Source organism: Cimex lectularius, unplaced genomic scaffold, assembly GCF_000648675.2.
Source record: "Cimex lectularius strain Harlan isolate CLEC.00 unplaced genomic scaffold, Clec_2.1 scaffold149, whole genome shotgun sequence".
Lineage (NCBI taxonomy): Eukaryota > Metazoa > Arthropoda > Insecta > Hemiptera > Cimicidae > Cimex > Cimex lectularius.
In genome coordinates this window covers 777,542-793,959 of record NW_019392736.1, presented here as the reverse complement: position 1 = coordinate 793,959, position 16,418 = coordinate 777,542, and the positions used below count along the sequence as shown (strand labels likewise).

General features: G+C 33.2%; 2 protein-coding genes across 6 annotated transcripts in view; one reads left to right on the top strand and one right to left on the bottom strand.

The window, feature by feature from the left end:
* LOC106667949 (cysteine-rich motor neuron 1 protein-like) overlaps window positions 1-2,259 on the top strand; it is a 333,424-nt gene extending 331,165 nt beyond the window's left edge. For all 4 annotated transcript variants that reach the window (XM_014396274.2, XM_024226968.1, XM_014396273.2 and 1 more), the window contains exon 13: window positions 114-2,259. In XM_014396274.2, the coding sequence (XP_014251760.1) occupies window positions 114-325 (212 nt within the window). In that variant the 3' untranslated portion in view covers window positions 326-2,259. The remainder of the gene's footprint in view (window positions 1-113) is intronic.
* Window positions 2,260-3,264: 1,005 nt separating this feature from the next.
* On the bottom strand, window positions 3,265-15,934 carry LOC106667934 (HEAT repeat-containing protein 1). Of its 2 annotated transcripts, none has more exons than XM_014396233.2 (26): window positions 15,686-15,934; window positions 12,151-12,367; window positions 11,831-12,095; window positions 11,519-11,770; window positions 11,152-11,450; window positions 10,817-11,093; window positions 10,423-10,753; window positions 10,031-10,266; window positions 9,678-9,962; window positions 9,278-9,594; window positions 9,032-9,218; window positions 8,726-8,968; window positions 8,419-8,663; window positions 8,169-8,309; window positions 7,760-8,114; window positions 6,380-6,587; window positions 6,160-6,303; window positions 5,674-5,822; window positions 5,435-5,611; window positions 5,061-5,357; window positions 4,822-5,003; window positions 4,571-4,753; window positions 4,137-4,508; window positions 3,796-4,069; window positions 3,580-3,738; window positions 3,265-3,496 (listed from the first exon to the last, which is right to left on the bottom strand). In XM_014396233.2, the coding sequence occupies exons 1-26, from the start codon at window positions 15,828-15,830 to the stop codon at window positions 3,299-3,301; spliced, it is 6,138 nt and encodes a 2,045-aa protein (XP_014251719.1). In that variant the 5' UTR covers window positions 15,831-15,934; the 3' UTR covers window positions 3,265-3,298. The 2 variants fall into 2 exon arrangements, with proteins under 2 accessions (XP_014251719.1, XP_014251720.1); XM_014396234.2 differs by having other exon boundaries at window positions 3,299-3,496; window positions 11,852-12,095.
* Window positions 15,935-16,418: the final 484 nt, after the last annotated feature.

Genomic DNA, 16,418 nt, shown 5'->3' with positions numbered 1-16,418 from the left:
ATAAAAAAGAGATTATCAGTGTTGGAAGTGGTTGAATGTTTTTTTCATTAATGTTCTTTTATTAATTCATCACAATTCCTTCAGATTAGTTTAATATGATGTATGTTTTGCAGAAAATGATGGCAGTGAATCGAAGCTGTTGTTCCCAGTATTATGCTTCCTGATGGGTATCATAATTACTGTACTGTTCGTAATAGCTAAACGCTGCTGCCATCCTCGAGACCAACTCACCATCTGCCAAACCGGTGTTCCGACACATTATCAATACAAAAACGTGCCTAGTTATGACAACCCGACCCCGAGCCCAGTAAAATCTTTGGTGTAATACAATCAGCGACATAAGGAATAGTGTTGAAAGACTCTAAATGAGAGCGGGAAGTCAACGCTAAAAAAACTTTACATCACATATTTTCCCAATTAACATGTGACATGTATGATTACGTGCTTGCTTCTGACTGGTATAAATATTTTGAAAGCAAAGCAAGAAACCAATGGTTGGCAAAATGGGAAAAAATGGTTTTAATTTTATTTTGTGTTCGATGTAAATGTGAAATGTATCTCTATTAAAAAAAAAAAATTAAAAATTAAAAAAGGGATGTTAAAAAACAAGTGGTTAAATGACTTATGTCCATATCTTTGTAAAATTCATATTTAAAACTATATAATGTATGGCTTAAACCCATAACAATAAAGCCTTTGTGATATGTAATTATTAAAATGATATCACTTATTTTCTATTATTAATTTATTTTAAAATTTATATTTTTTATCTCTACCTTTCTATTGGTTTTTAAAGAAGAAATAAACAAATTATATATCACTGATCACTTAGGTCAGCTACGATTAAAAAAAAAAAAAAAAAAAAAAAAATGTCGTAAGAGTTTAGCTCCCTTCTGTAAAGGTGCTAAAATCTCTTTATTTTCTCACTTCTTAAAAGTATTTTATAATCATTGTAATTTTAGTAGTTTCCTTTATTTTAAGTATAATTTGTATGAATACAAAAAAATTAATGTATAAAATAATAATTTTAAAAAACTTTTCTTTAACGAAAATTTTGTCTGCGTCCAAATCATCCCACTGACCTGAGACCTTGCATTCCAAAAATTAGTTCAACTGTTGAGAAAAAAAAATGAAAACAAGCTACAAATAAAATTTTATTTGGTTTATATTTTAAAAAAATATAATTTTGTATTAATTTCATTATTAATATGCATTCCGAGGTTCCTTAATAACAATATCAATTAGATAGTGCCATAATTGTTAATTAAATATTTTAAAAAAATATGATTATAGACATATCATGAGAAAATAGCATAAATTTCTTGATATCTCTCAACAGTACGTGTCTGTTTATCAACAACAATGACTGCCTGTCTCATGGGATGATTTTTTGCAGGAGTGTACATTATGCTGAGGAGAAAGACCAGTTTGAAGATCTAATTTTTATATAAATAAGTGGATCTCAAAACAAATAATTTTTCGTTCTTTTAAGAGGAAAAATCCAATTGTTAGAATTTAAATACACGTATTATATTGTGCTTTTCCTGTCCCTTAAGTGATATTTTCATAAGAAAAGTGTTGAGTCTGTGTGATTTTTTGCATCTAACAATTTAGACTTTGTATCAAAGAAGTGGTGTAATTGTTTAAATTTTCAGTCTGGTGAAATAGTATTTAAATAAATACTTTAAAACTTATCGAAACCCTTTCCTTAGTCACTCTTAATGGAACTGAAAAATGACAATACTATTCTTCAAATTAAAAAAAAACTTTATATATATTATTGTTTGTAACTCCTTGCTAAAAGATCTTGTCTGGGATAATTATGACAAAAGTAGCCCCTTGTTAATTTTTATGCTTTAAAACAGATATATCTGTACCTGAGCTTTCCACATAAACTCGATGTAACCCATGATGTAAATTTTTGGAATATTTTAAGCGTAATCAAAATGGATAAATGACTGTTTGATGTAATTATTTAACAAAAATCTGTAACATGTTTTGAATTAAACAATATGACAAATTGATGTATAAATTTGATGTCTGTTTATAACAAGAATTATTTTTCAATTGTAAATTATATAAAGTGGACAAAATAGTAAGTTATGTGAATGATCTGATGTAATTAATTTATAGGGCCATAGGTAATCAACCATCAGGCATTGTTATTAGGAATGTGATAGTTTATAGAGTATTAATATGATTATGTGTGAAACAATATGGCCATTGTAAAAAATAATAATTACATGAAATTATTTATTATTTACAAGTTTTTTTTTGTTTTTGTTTAAATTAATTCCTATTCCATTTGTTGACCTCTCATTCTCTTGATTAGCAACAAAATTTCAATGCTTGCACAATTATATTATTTAATTTTGTAGTATTATCCACAGTTTAGTATAAGAAGGGTTTTTAAAAATGCAAGAAGGTGGTGTTTTTATCTTTGGATGTTTTGAGCTATGGTTCATCTTCTGCAGCCCCAACTGTCAAAAAGATTTTGTTGTCTTCTGAAGATGGGCCCATAGCCCAAGTGTCCAAAAAATAAAAACAATAAGATGCAAACACCTGAGTTAACAGGGGTTGTCAAAACCATCTCCTCCATTTTGTGAGGGAGATCAACCACGCTGCAAGATCTAGTTGTAGACCCTGGGTTCCTTGGTGGAGCAATGCCTGCAGCCATGCAAATGTGGAGAAGTTGGCATTCCGGTGCTCAGCCCAGAAAACATAGAAAGCTCGATAGGCTCTCCTATCAGGGTCTCAGAGCAATCTCAGGGGTGTACAGGACCAGCCCCTTGGCCAGTCTGTGCTGTGGGATGGGGGTCTTGCCTCTCGAACTTTATAGAGAGCAGGTTACCCTCGATTATGTATCCAGGTTTTGGCCAAGCCAGAGCACCCTCTTGCTAGGACGATCCTCAAGTGCCCGTACATTGTTGTCTATGACATGCTCAGGATTCACTTTGGTTAGGCCTTAAGGAGAGCCGAACTGGGTTTTACAGATGAGTCCAATACCAGCGATGGTGCGGCATGTGCCATGTATAGCGAGAGAGTGGCCACCCAATTGTTGCCTCTTCATTGCAGCATAATACACAGCGAAGCTGTACGCCATTTGGCGCACTATTAGGGCGATACAGACCACCCTTCGGGGTGAAAGTTCGAATAAAAATAAGAATAAAATTGTAAGACAAATCTAAGTACAATTTTGGAATGAGGAATTCAGCAATCAGTGTGATAAAAATATTCTTTCTTTAAACTATTTTATATAAAATATTATTTTATACATAATGTGTAAAGTATTTACAAATTAAAAATATTTTTGTATCGGTTCTCCTAAAATAACTTCCATTTCGTTTACAACTCTTTGACATTCTTTTTCAACCTCTTCTTCGTCATCTTCAAGAAGTTCAGCTAGGCAAGGTACAGTTTCAGGAAGAAGTGGTAAAAAGTCTTCTCCAAGTTTCTCCGCTAGTTTGCAAATTGTTCTCAAGGCTGCCAATCTTACCTGTAAACATTATTATATATAAATATTTTAATTNATTTATAAATTTAAATATTTTAATTTACAAACTCAATACTAAGACTTACGTGTGACTTTTCATGTCGTGTTTTTAAAAGGACTTGGTTATTCAACTGTTTCCATAAAGAATCGTCAGAAGTTGATGTAGACATCTGAGCGATGCAGGGTGTAAGAAGCTTCTCACAACGCTCTTTCCACATTTCCACACCTCCAACTTCATTCTCCAACTGAAATGATATAAAAAGTGGAGTATATAAAATGCATACAATACAATTTGAAAATACCTGATTGACAAGTGGATGAACTAAATTGTTGAATCTTTCTTTTGTTATAAAATTTTGAGAATCGTAAGTAAATATTGTAAGTAAAGTCTTCAATATGCAGTCGAGAAGCAAGCAAGTTTTTTCTTCGCCGAATTCTCCCTCAAATACTGCGTAGCATTCCTCTTTTTGTTTGCTTGAAATTATTTGTTCCAATAATTCGGAACAATTCGCCACGAAAATACCAGCGAAAAGATTGAACAGATTTTTCAGCGATTCCGCTATTTTACCCGACAACCTGTGTAAAACAATTTTTTTTAATGTATATGAGCGTTTCTTAAACCAAAATTATAGTTATAGCAAACCTGTAAAAAGTTATAGCACGTTCGGTTTGGTCTGTATTTCTAACAGCCCAGTCGTACAGTTTATGGTACAGAGGTCTAAAAGCAGCCTCCGACAGTTTAAGTACCATTACAGTCAACGACGAAATAACAGGTGTCTCGACTGATTCAATTTGATCTAAAGGCAGCTCAGGAAAATTCGCTCTAAATTGTAGAGCAGTCAGGAAAAAGTTGGTCATTTCTACTGTCAAATCAGAGGATGATGTGATACTTTCAGAAAGTATGGACATGAGGGGTGAAACACCAGAAAATGCATTATGTTTGATTAGTTTTGTAAAACAAGTTGATACTGCTGGCACTAGAACACGATTTGGAGTTTCACTAGATAATTTTTGCCTAAAAATAAAAAATAAATTAATCTGTCGTTTGGATGGCTTGGTAAAGGTAGTTGGAATTACCTTATCATCTTGAGTTTTTGGACCAAATGGGATTTAGGTGACTCTTGCTGTTCACCGGAAAATTTCGCCGATAACAGACTCAATTCATACAAAAGGGAATCAATATATGGACTAATGAATAAAACTAAACAGTCAACTATTTTCTGCACGGATGTGACAATGCTTAGTAGAAGCAATTCATTTCTGTATAAAATAAAAGATAAAATGATTGTTTTATTTTGTATTAATATAATTGGATAAAAAAAAATTACCCTTCTTCTTTTCTATGGTTCTGCAATTGTTTTATAATGGCAGGCATAAAAACTTGAAGTTGAAAAAGAGAATGTGCTTTGAGGGCTGTGGTCAATTCGCCAATGCACAAAACAAGAGATCCTATAAGAGCCCAATTAGGAGGAAATTCAAGTGAAATAATGCCTGATAACTTCACCAAAACCTTTAAAAAATAAATAAATAACAAACAGTTAAGACTTTTTAAAATTATTTTAACAACCATTTTGAACTCGTCTTTGTAAATATGGGCAAGATGTCTAGCCATTAATTTCATGGCTAAAAGAGCTGTTTGCTGTGTAAGCTGGACATCCTGTGAGACTTCCTGTGGCGAAATTGTGTCCAAACACAACCTGAGCGGTTTGAGAAGCCCAATGAGCACCTCAGTGGGTACGGGCCTGGGTTGCTGTAACCTCCAGCCTAAAAGTTCTATGGCTTTTCTCCTAATGGCCTCTAATTCGTTGTTCATCAAACTCTTAACAACCCTTAGGAACATCGCAGTCGGCAATAAAGCATTGATCTAAACAATTAAAATACGAAAGGTTACAAATAAAAATATATTTTCAACAAATAACAATAACTAAAACCTTTTTCTACCTTGTCTAGAATGTCATATGTCTGATTTAAAACTGCCTTCCAGTACTTTGCCGTAGGCTGCCCAGAAGAAAGTTCTACCTGTTTAAGAACACTTCGAATATATATTAAATTTTGTTCAAGAATGACTTCAAAAAGTCCTTCCAAAGATTCACTTTCATCTTCAGCTAATTCTGCTATCTAAAAAGAAATTCCGAATAAAATATTTTAAAAATCCAAGCAGTTAGCTATTATCATATTACCTGTAGAACAAAAGTGTTTGAAGAAAGTAAATAAGACATGAACATAACAAGTGTGTATTTATAATGTCGTAATTGTTTTCCAGTATTATCATTGACATTAAATATTGATAATATTAGATTGTCTTTAACTTTTTGGACGTTTTTATCATCTAAAAAAAATTAATATAAGTAAGATCAAAAATTGAGATGAGCCCTTATTACCCTTATTCCAATTAATTTTAATTTGTATCTATGGTTTTTGGTTGAGATTCAAAATTAGTGTCACGAGCAGGATTCAAACCCACGACCTTCAACTCTTTTCTGACTTCAAAGTCACGATAGCTCATGTGACTAGAGCAGCAGCGTATTGAGCCAAAGGTCATGGGTTCAAATCCCACTCGTGACACTAATTTTTCATCTCAACTAAAAACCTTAAATTAAAAAAATTATTAATTGGAATAATTAATATGAACAATTATGACCACTAAGCAAATATGGTTTAATTACCCTTATTGTTTGGCAATGCTGAAACGTGCAATAAAAGTTTATGACAGGTCAATAAAATGACAGGTGGAGGGAATTCTCCGCATATCTGAAGTGCTATATCAAGTTTCTTGGGTAGAACAGTATTTTCTTGAAGGCCAAAATTGCCTAAAAAAATTATTTTAAAATTAAAACAATGCTAATAAAATCATTTTAAGTAAACTGTTCTTAATAAAATACTAACTTAGTTCGGTGGATTGTGTGGTTGGTCTTAAAACCTGGCTTTCAAACACTAAAAGGAGGAATATCCATAAATATTTTCCATCCTCCAATGTAACCATTAATTTACGCATTACAGGTATTCTTCTATGCTCAGGGACATCAAGCAGAGCGGCAACAAATACCCTGATCACATTACAGACCGACAGTTCTAGCTCTTGATGCGATGAAGTCTAAGAAAAAATAAAATTATTATCATACAATAGACACCCTACGCATAAAATGTTAAAAGGTGAGCTCAAGGAGGGACAAACCATGGCCCCTCTAATAAATCAAGAAAAGAAACAGTTGAAAGCAATCATTACAGACAGGAAGAAGGTCAGGTGTAGTACTAGCCAGGAACAAAGGTAAGGCGGTCAAGAAGCCACTGGAAGACTCCACGAAGCCATCCAGCAGATATAAAACTATAGTCTAGTAGTATCAAATGTAGTGAAAGAATATTGGAGAAACCATTGGGCTGAAAGGAATAAAAACAGCCCTGCTAAACTGTCGCTGGTTTAAAAAGAGGGTAGTCCTGGGTGCATGAAGAATGGGTTGAAGAGTGGGAAAAAAGAGGCCAGGAACACACTACCCGACGCAAATCCAAAGTCCAATTTTCCATAAGATTCTATCACCCCCGCGATACCACGCCATGCTACCCTACTCTACGCTCTGCGATCCCCACTGCCTAGATTTTCGTCGGGTCACATCGAGTACAGTCGAAGATAAAAGCACTGGTCACTCATATTTTTATTCAAATTACAAGTATTATTGTCGTTATATTAATTACAATAAATTCAAATCAAATTAACCAAGATCAAAAATTCATTAGTTTTTATTTAAAAAAATTAATTTTAATGGTTTGGTAGAAAATTTATCAAAATACCGGAATACCATTTTTTGATATAATGAATTTGACTAACGATTTATTACACGTTTTGCTCGAAATAATGCATTAAGAACAAAAGAGGCGTTACGATTGTGATACTGATTTGTGATACACGCTGTGTGACTGTACGAGGCATGCTCTTAATGTTGTATAGATGTGCACACCCTACCAAAACGTGGCAAGGCATCGGGTAGTGCCGCATAGCGTTGCATCGGGTGTATTCCCAGCTTAAAGATCATACAATCTGGCCGGAAAGGGACCGCTTAGGATACAAAGATAAAATAACAGTTAAGCATATTTTCAACTGTAGAAGACTTGATATATATAAACAATAATTTTGGTATATCATCAGCCATTGATACGTTCTTACTATTTTTTTATATTAATTTTTTAAAACTTATTTTATGAAAATAGATCCTAACTTTGATGAACTACCTAGTATAATATACCTTTTAAAATCTATTATTAAATAATTACCTTTATTAATACTGGTATGATCGTATCAATAACTTTTGCTATTATTTGAAAACTGTAAGCGTCATCTTGCCGCAGTACAGAAGATCCTATAAAAGTAAATATCGCCATTATGTTGTGTAGAACTTGTTCAGGTATGAGATGGGCGATGTAAGTCAGGGTCAAAAGGGCGTGATGGTGTGTCTGAGGGTTGTGAGAAGCCCTAAGACAATCTACGACCAGATCGACGTGCAATGTTTCCTGCGATAGTACAATATTTTCTGATTTTTCAGTCAGACGTTCACAGCAATGGAGAATGCTGGATAGGACCAACTGTTTATTATATTCTACTGGCCCTTGTTCCTCAAATTGTAGACATCTGTAAATATTAAACAATATTATTTATTTATTTATTATATAACTGAAAGCTTACTTTTTTAGAATGTTGAATAAAACTGGCAAAAGTAAATTTATCGATGTTAACTTCTTTTTATTCTGAGTCATTTCAAGCAGACAAACTCCTTTTTTCCATTCAAGACTTTCTAAAATCTCTAACGATGGAATGGCAGCAATACTGTAAGAAAAAAGATTATCATTTAAATATAACGCAGACTAGTAAATTAAAAATTAATATGTGTTTATGGTGGACGTAAGAACATCATACATATTTGGTAAACTTTTACCTTTTTCTCAATCTGGGGCGTAAACCCTTTTTCTCCGCCAGAAGAGGAGCCTGCACGGTGATCATGGGATATAACAAAGACACCAGAATTTTACAGTCAATAGCAATTCTCTTAAATAACGAGGCACAAGCTGAAATCACTTGGGCATTTTCAGAATCGGTTATATTTGTTATAATAAGACATAAGAGTTTCTCTTGATTTTCCATTTTGGGTTCAGGCATGTTCTCAAACAAATCTCTTGATATCTGAAATCAAATATTCATTTTGGAATAAATACTAGTTTTTTAGATTGTTTTTTTTTACAAACCTGATTCATTAAAACAGCGGCAGGACAAATTTTTTTGCCGGCCTCAGAATCGTCCATTTGCATCCTGTGATCAGAGAATCCTTTAGCGAGAAAATCCCAAATCTTCGGCTCATTCACACAATTAATGATCTGTGGATTAAATCTTTTCAGAATAAAAGAGAGCACTGTCGATTCGACTTCACTTAAAGTTTTCGTTTCATTGAGAAGTTCCATGGCTAAAGGAAGAAGTTCATAGAATAATTCCTGAAATAACAATTATTTTTGATGAAACAATTACTAATCAAAGGAATTTATTAAATTAACTACCTCGGACTGAACAAATTCTAAAATCTGTAACAACTTGGCTTTAATGTACATTGGTGTGGAAACAGAAGTAATGGTGGATAAAAGGGTTGTTAATACTTGTCTAAAGCTTTCTCGCTTTGATGTACTAAGCATAGATGAAATTTCTTTCACCGGAGACAAATGCGAATAAGCAAAAATAACAATTTGCCTGAAAAAAATTAATAACAGATTAAACAGAAAAAAATTTATTGCAAAATGCCGGCTTACTCATGGTCAAGCTTCAGTTCAATAGCAAAAGCTGCAAGCTCGTCTAAAAGAGGTCTGTAAAATTCATTTGCCAGAGAACCAGTGATAATCTGAATAATATTGATAACTCCAGTTCGGACAGGCTCATCCTTAGATCCAAGTAACATCATCAACGCAGGTACCACTGCAGAATCTTGTTTTATCAGAGTAGATAGCAAGCTTTCGTCATTTCTTATTATATCTTCAATCAAGGAAATACACTTTTGTCCAAGAGAAGAGTCATAGATGAGTGCGTTGAGGAGAAAATTTATCTGCGTTTCCACATTTGGAAAATGATTCTTTCAAAAACAAAAAAATATCCATTAAATTTCGTAATCTACATCGTTTTAGAAGTGAAGTTGTTTAAAATTTAGGTAATTACCTTAAGGAAAATAATTTGGGTTTTCGAAAAAGCTTTTTTGATTTGTTTCTTCTGAGATTGGATTCCTTCATGAATCACTTTGTAAACAAATAATGTAAAAATATTCCCCTTTGAGTTGAAATCAAACCAAGGAGATTTCAAATGTTTTTGTGTATTGAGTGTTTTTGATGTCAAAACAGTTAAAGCATACAATGCACCTTCAACTGGAAGCCTTTCCTTTGATTTATTCAAGCATTGGCATATGGTATTTTCATTTAATAGTTCTCCATCATTTTCAACACACATCTTAAAAATATAATTATTATTTAAAATTAAAAACTGATTGTTTAATTGTTAAAAGTAATTTTAGAAACCTTGTGGCATTTAAGATAATCAAGGAGGAAATTCACTATTTTCTTGACCCTCGTAGGATCAGGTTTTGCAGGAATGCTGTTAGCTACCATCAAAGACATGGCAAACCAGTAACGACTATTATTTGTAAAAAGCAAAGATTTTTCAAAAGCAGTAAAAATATTGTCAATTGGAGGCAATACTCCTTCTCTGGCCAAAACACTCCACACAATTTTTCCCGGATCTGCTTCTTCGTCAGCTAAAAAAGACAGTTATTTTTAAAATCTTAAGGCAATATGCTTTGAAATAAATATTTTTTGAAAGAGTTGTTTTCAATAAAATGGTACACTTTAAGTAGAGTAAATAAAATTGTAAATAATTAAACTTATAAAGTTCTAGGATTTATTATACTCACATCTTTTGATAGTGGAGAAAAAACTACAGAATTCAGGTATGTCGATATCCTTTAAAACTTTATGTTTTATTATAGGCAGTATCTCTGGTAAGGCTGCTAGGACAAATGCTGATAGATTTTCAGGAGTGACCATCGACATTAACATGGATATGGCATTTTTCAGAATCACTAGGTGAAAGCTAAATTTTGAAATCACGACAATTAAGTTTTCAAATAGCCCCTCAGGCGAAAGAGAATTGATTAAAGGTTGTGGCATCGAAAGCAGCATTTTAACAACCCTGTAGCTATCATCTTTGAACCTTTCTAACAAAGATTGTCTCAACCATCCCAACTAAAAGTCAAATGTTCAAAAATTAAGTCAAACTTTTTTTTTCTTTTTTTTAAACAAAAATACCTGTTCAGGTTCTAAATGTTTGGTGATGTGCTTAATAGCAGAAACTCTGACATCTTCATTAGTATGAACTAATTTTTCATACAGGTCATTTCTTGATATATTCACACCCAGTAAGGTTTCTAAAGCAACAGCCCCCTTTGATCCTTTCGCTGAAAGAGCTCGGGAAGCAGTTACATCAAAAACATTAGGGAAACTTTTTTCGAGTTCCCTTACCAGAGTGCTGTACCAGCATAAAATCGATTCTTCGCATTCTTCGTTGAATTCTTCTAAAAGGCAGCTAAAAATTGCAAAGTTAAATTAGGACAATTTTTTTATGAAGCGCATCGTAAGCTTACTTGAAAATTTCTTGGGCATCTGAATTGTCGAGCTGAAGTTGATTCAACAGACTTTGAACGAAAGGTTTTAACTCTTCCCCTCCTTGAATGACAAGTTTGATAGCAGAACGTAAAAGACAAACCACAAATGGAATTATAAGGATGTTTTGTTTGCTAAGTGTAGTCAGGCTTGACAAAAGCCAGTCAGTGGATGCTAATTTTTTTAATGCTGCTTCTGGCAAACTGACTTTTTTTAAAGAACTTTGACACAGCAATACCAATATGAGCGTTGTTTCTGAGTATAACTTTTTATGTTCCACCTACAAACGAAAACAAATAAAATACTCTAATGAAAATTATACATAAAAGAAATTAAAAATCCACCTACTTTACATATCTTATTAAATAGACCATGTAAAATTTTTTCCCCAAGGCAAGCTTTTGTAGACAGGCTAGCAATTATCATGTATGTTGACGCTGTGAAGTCAGGTACTGTTGAGCTCAAACCAGCCATCAATGACGGCAACAAATGGCTGATGTGAATTTCCGTGATAGTTTCTGAATATTCCAAACCTCCTATTACAGTTGTACAATAAAACCCATAAAGTGTGGCTAAACTGTGAGCTTTATTTCCATGGATCTATAAGACATTTTGTACAATATTACTATTTAAAAAGAGAACAAGACAAGCTTATTTTACAATTGATTGAGAATAATATACTTTGATAGCATCGATTGGCATGTTTGCGACAAATTTTAAAAATGACATGTCTTTTGCAGTTCTATTTAACAAGGCTATTTTTGATAGTGGCACGCCTTCCCTTTTGACGTTGTACAACCAATGCCAAGTTCCGACTTGCTCTTGGATCGGAATCAACTGCAGCATCCTTGCAAACTGCATCGTTTCATGATACGGGAGTATAAGAAACATAATATCATCAACATTAAACTCGTGTATGTGGTATCTAAAAATCACAACATATATTGCATTTGCATCTACAAAGCGAGTGCAATTCTCACCTATTAATAAGCCATTCGATTGCTTTGTGTGATGATTTAATTAGAAAATAAGGCGATAATAACACCAGGAAATTTCTAATGTGATAGTTCAGCTTTTCATTTGTTTCTTGCGTTTCCATTGAACGCTCAAATCCTTTGGAAGTAACATCAAACAGAGTCGTTTCAAATGATGCAAAATTTGGATTCAATGCCTTCAGCTCTTCAAGTCCACTGATTCCTAAATTGGACAAGTTAAACATGTTATTTTGTAATTTATATTATATTTTGGGGGGACTGCAGTTGCCAAGTGGTTAGCTCATAGGCCCCTCGGTGGTCGTGGGTTCAATTCCCCTTGTCTATCACTCTCCCCTTCCCCCATATAAAACAACCAGCGCAAGTATTGTTCTCTAGCTAATATGGAAAATAATAAGGGTACTAAAAAAATTGTTAATTATAATTTTATTAATTCTTTAATCCATTGAGAATTGGATGTTTATTTAAGCAGAATACATATATATACAATTCTCAGTTTTTATTAAAATTCCTTGCTAATATTGTGATGCGTGTTTTATACTGTTGTTAAATAATTATCAACTATTATTGTCATTTTTTTCTATTTTTTTACAACATCCCATGTTAAAAAGTGTTATCGGAGAGTGGGTAAGCCACTAACCATAACCAATTCCTAGATAAAAATTTCACAGTTTCAAAAATTGCTCATATTTTTTGCTCAGACAACTGCTGTAGAGCCAGTGTGAGAGAAATTTCCCAACAAATTGGAGTTTCCAAACACATACAAAATGTATCTACAAAGATCCTGCCATTGAAAAGCGAAACAGAAAGCAATTTACCAGTGAATATATATTATGGAGAAAGGAGTGTAGAAAAGTAATTTTTAGCGATGAAAAACATTTCAATTTTTACGGTTTGATGGATTTCGATATTATTTTCGTGTTCTAAGAAAGGAAAAATGTTTTTAAGTAAGCATCAAATAGGTCGTGGTATCATGGTTTGGGCTGGGATAGAGTGCTATGGAAAAATTGAGTCAAAATTTTGTTTAGCAAAAATGAACCTAAAAATTATATTGATATTATTAAGCAACGAATTTTGCACCCTCAGGGTAAGTCCAAAAAACTTTTAGGGTTGCGATTTTAATGTTTAGACTTTTTGTTCTAACTTAAAAAAGTGTATTGTGCTAGCGTTTCATCAAATTTAATGTAGATGACCTAATAAATAGGTATTTTAATTTATTTAATTATATCTCAACTTTCTGGTACTTACTTGTATTCACCAATTATCATACCACCACTTATGCAGTTATTCATGTATACCTTCTATATGCTCAAATGATATTAAAAAACACTATATTTTACAGGTGAAATATTAATTCAATTGTTATCAATGAAACAAATTCTAACACAAGGAGGTCTTAAAATTTTGTAGCACCCACATTCATTAGGACATAAGCAAATACACTTATTCTGTTTCACTATATGAGTTATTCCAGTTTACAAATAGACAAGTAGAATTATCAAAATGTTGACGTAACTTGTCAAGATGTCTCAGAAGGTACATTTTGTTTAAAAGGATATGTTTCCTTCTTGACTTAAAATTATACATGGTCTGCAAGGCCTAAATTCTTACTGGAATATGCAAATTTGACTTATCCAGTTTCCCCCTGAGAGAGCAGAATTATTGAAAGAGGAGAAGAACTGACAAAAGAGAGGTTCATCTTTCAGCAAGACAACAACACAACCATTCACAGGCGTGAATAGTACGTAATATCCTTGAAAACAAAAATATTTCAGTTTTACCCTGGCCAGCCAGTTACATAGCTATATTAACTAATACTAACTATATTAACTATACTAACATTATTGAAAACTCTTGGAGAAAGTTATTCACAAGGTAAGCACGATCCTTTTTTTTAATATTTTTATCGTTGTTGTGCAGACATACGGTTGGTTGGGTTTTTGATAGTTGGTAATTTTTTTATTAAATCTACAGAGTCAATTCTCAACCCTAGATATTCGAAGAAGAGGCCAGTTAGGCCTTGAAATGTATAGAATGTAAAAATTATTAAGTGTTGTTTTCGTTCATCAAAAACCCCAACATTCCATAAGCAGTTCAACTCCTTAAAGTTGCTCATGAATTGCATTTTAGGACAACATCCGAAAAAAGTATATCAAAAAACTTTTTAAACCTATTCAAAACAGATGTGAAAATTTCGGAAAAGAGCAGGACAAATCTAAATGAGGTAAATAGTAAGATCACTGCAAAAACAAAAAAATAATAAAGTGTACATTGACATTGACAAAACAGTCTTGCCCTCCAATGTACATTAATAACAAGGAGCTACAGACTTCCACTCCACTCTGGAATCCCCACACAAGACTTAAGAGACAACTTAACAGAAGACTTTTCGGACCATTTTTTTACCCGTCAAAATAAAACAGAATAAAAACAGGACAATGCTTGAGGGACATAAACCCCCACTTCCTAAGCCCCTTTCATCTATTCAGGCCATTACATACGGATTGGTAATGAGGTTCTGCCAAGCCATCCGATATCCAGCACATTCAACCCTTCCAATCACAAATCTTCAGACATATCAAAGCTTCTTACTATGTTTCAATGCTGAAATATGTTTGAGTAGTTCAACAAACCTGCGAGTGAGACGGACCCAGTATTGGTTCAGCATGAGCTCACACACTCGCAGACCAACACCCAGCACCAACTCATCTTAACCTACTATCCCATCCCGAGAACCCGTCATGTTGTCTCATAAGATTATGGCCTACTTCCCCTTAATTTCCCATATTTGAGTGCCAGTGTTGGCTGGTGTAACATGCGTCCTCCAGGTGTAGTGATGGCCATAATCTATTGACTGGGAGAAAAAAGATGCACGTATATGTAATCAATATTAATATGAATCAGTTCATTATTCTTTTTATCTAAGGTTTACGGTTGAGACGAAAAACCTTAGATAAAAATAATAATTAATTGGAATAATTAATATGGTCAATTATGATCACTAAGCAAATATGGATTTATATGTATATTTATATATGGGAACAATAGTGTCGTTTTATTGATGAACTCCAATATTTTTAATTTATTCCAATTAATTATGCCTTTAATATAAGGAATAATTAATTAGTATGGTCAATTCGGGCTACTCCAGAACCCCGTCTCAGCTACGGTGTTCCAGCCTACATTCAACAAATATGGAGATGGTAGATAATTTTGTCAGGGAGTGTATGATAAACTGATCTTCACTGACCATTTTACTCAATTGCAGAGTGTAAAACTGAAAGTGTATCCTAGTTTTCCTCGATATTTGTCACGAAAATGATTATAAGGAAATTATGTGTATGTTTTATTATTTAATGAGGTCTAACAAATGGGATGAGCCCCCACCAAGTTTCCATGTTTTTTTTCTTTCTCAACTATTAACTTAATATACTTAACTATTTTACTTATTATAATTGCTCAATAATTAATTTTTAACAAAATTGTCGTGTTTATTTTTTAAGCGTAATTAAGTAAGGCATACCGATTTCATAAAAGGTGTCTCTGTCGAGGCGTGCTGCTTCTTTGGAGTCGAACAGGAAGGACGCCTTTTTCTTCTTGTGTATCAGCAGATTCGTCTGCGGGGCTTCGAGGCGCTTGAGCTGCGCTGCTAAGGACGTGATCGGCATCGCTGCTAAGCACGGGACTTACTGCTTTGCTTAAATAATAAAATAAAATAACAACCAAACAAGCACGTGTCGGATTGTTGACGGCTACCTTGCTGTAACCTCAAACGTGGTGTAAGAATAGAGGAGGTTATTTTTGATAAGCTCTCATGTATCGTATTTGCAGTGCATCATGGTCATGGGAAGGCTCGTCCTACAAATTTTAAAGAATGTGGAGATGCATGGAAAATTTTGTTTTTAATAACCCTTAATTAAGTGATTAAGAATTCATTATTTTGTTAAACATTTTGTGCTATTTTTTTAAACAAGGGTCTTATAAAATCATGTACTTCGCTTCGTTCTTTAGCACGGATAAAGGTACGTAAATCATTTTTACCTTCGTGACAAATCTTCATGAAAATGTATATATTTAGTTAAAAAATAACGTTTTGTACATTTATCGACCAACTTATGCAGATAAAGTTACCTTGGATATTATCATGGATGAGGACAAAGAAAGATATTTTTAATTTTAAATCTTCGCCTAACTTTCGGAACTTTATTGTAGCTACTTCAGGACTATACAAAAGGATCTATTTCACTTTAATTTTA

Coding starts and splice junctions, on each gene's coding strand:
- LOC106667934 (XM_014396233.2), bottom strand. CDS start 15,830: ATGCCGATCACGTCCTTAGCAGCGCAGCTCAAGCGCCTCGAAGCCCCG. Junction 11,771..11,830: donor TATATTATTCTCAATCAATT/GTAAAATAAGCT, acceptor AATGTCTTATAG/ATCCATGGAAATAAAGCTCA. Junction 4,070..4,136: donor CGTGCTATAACTTTTTACAG/GTTTGCTATAAC, acceptor TGTTTTACACAG/GTTGTCGGGTAAAATAGCGG.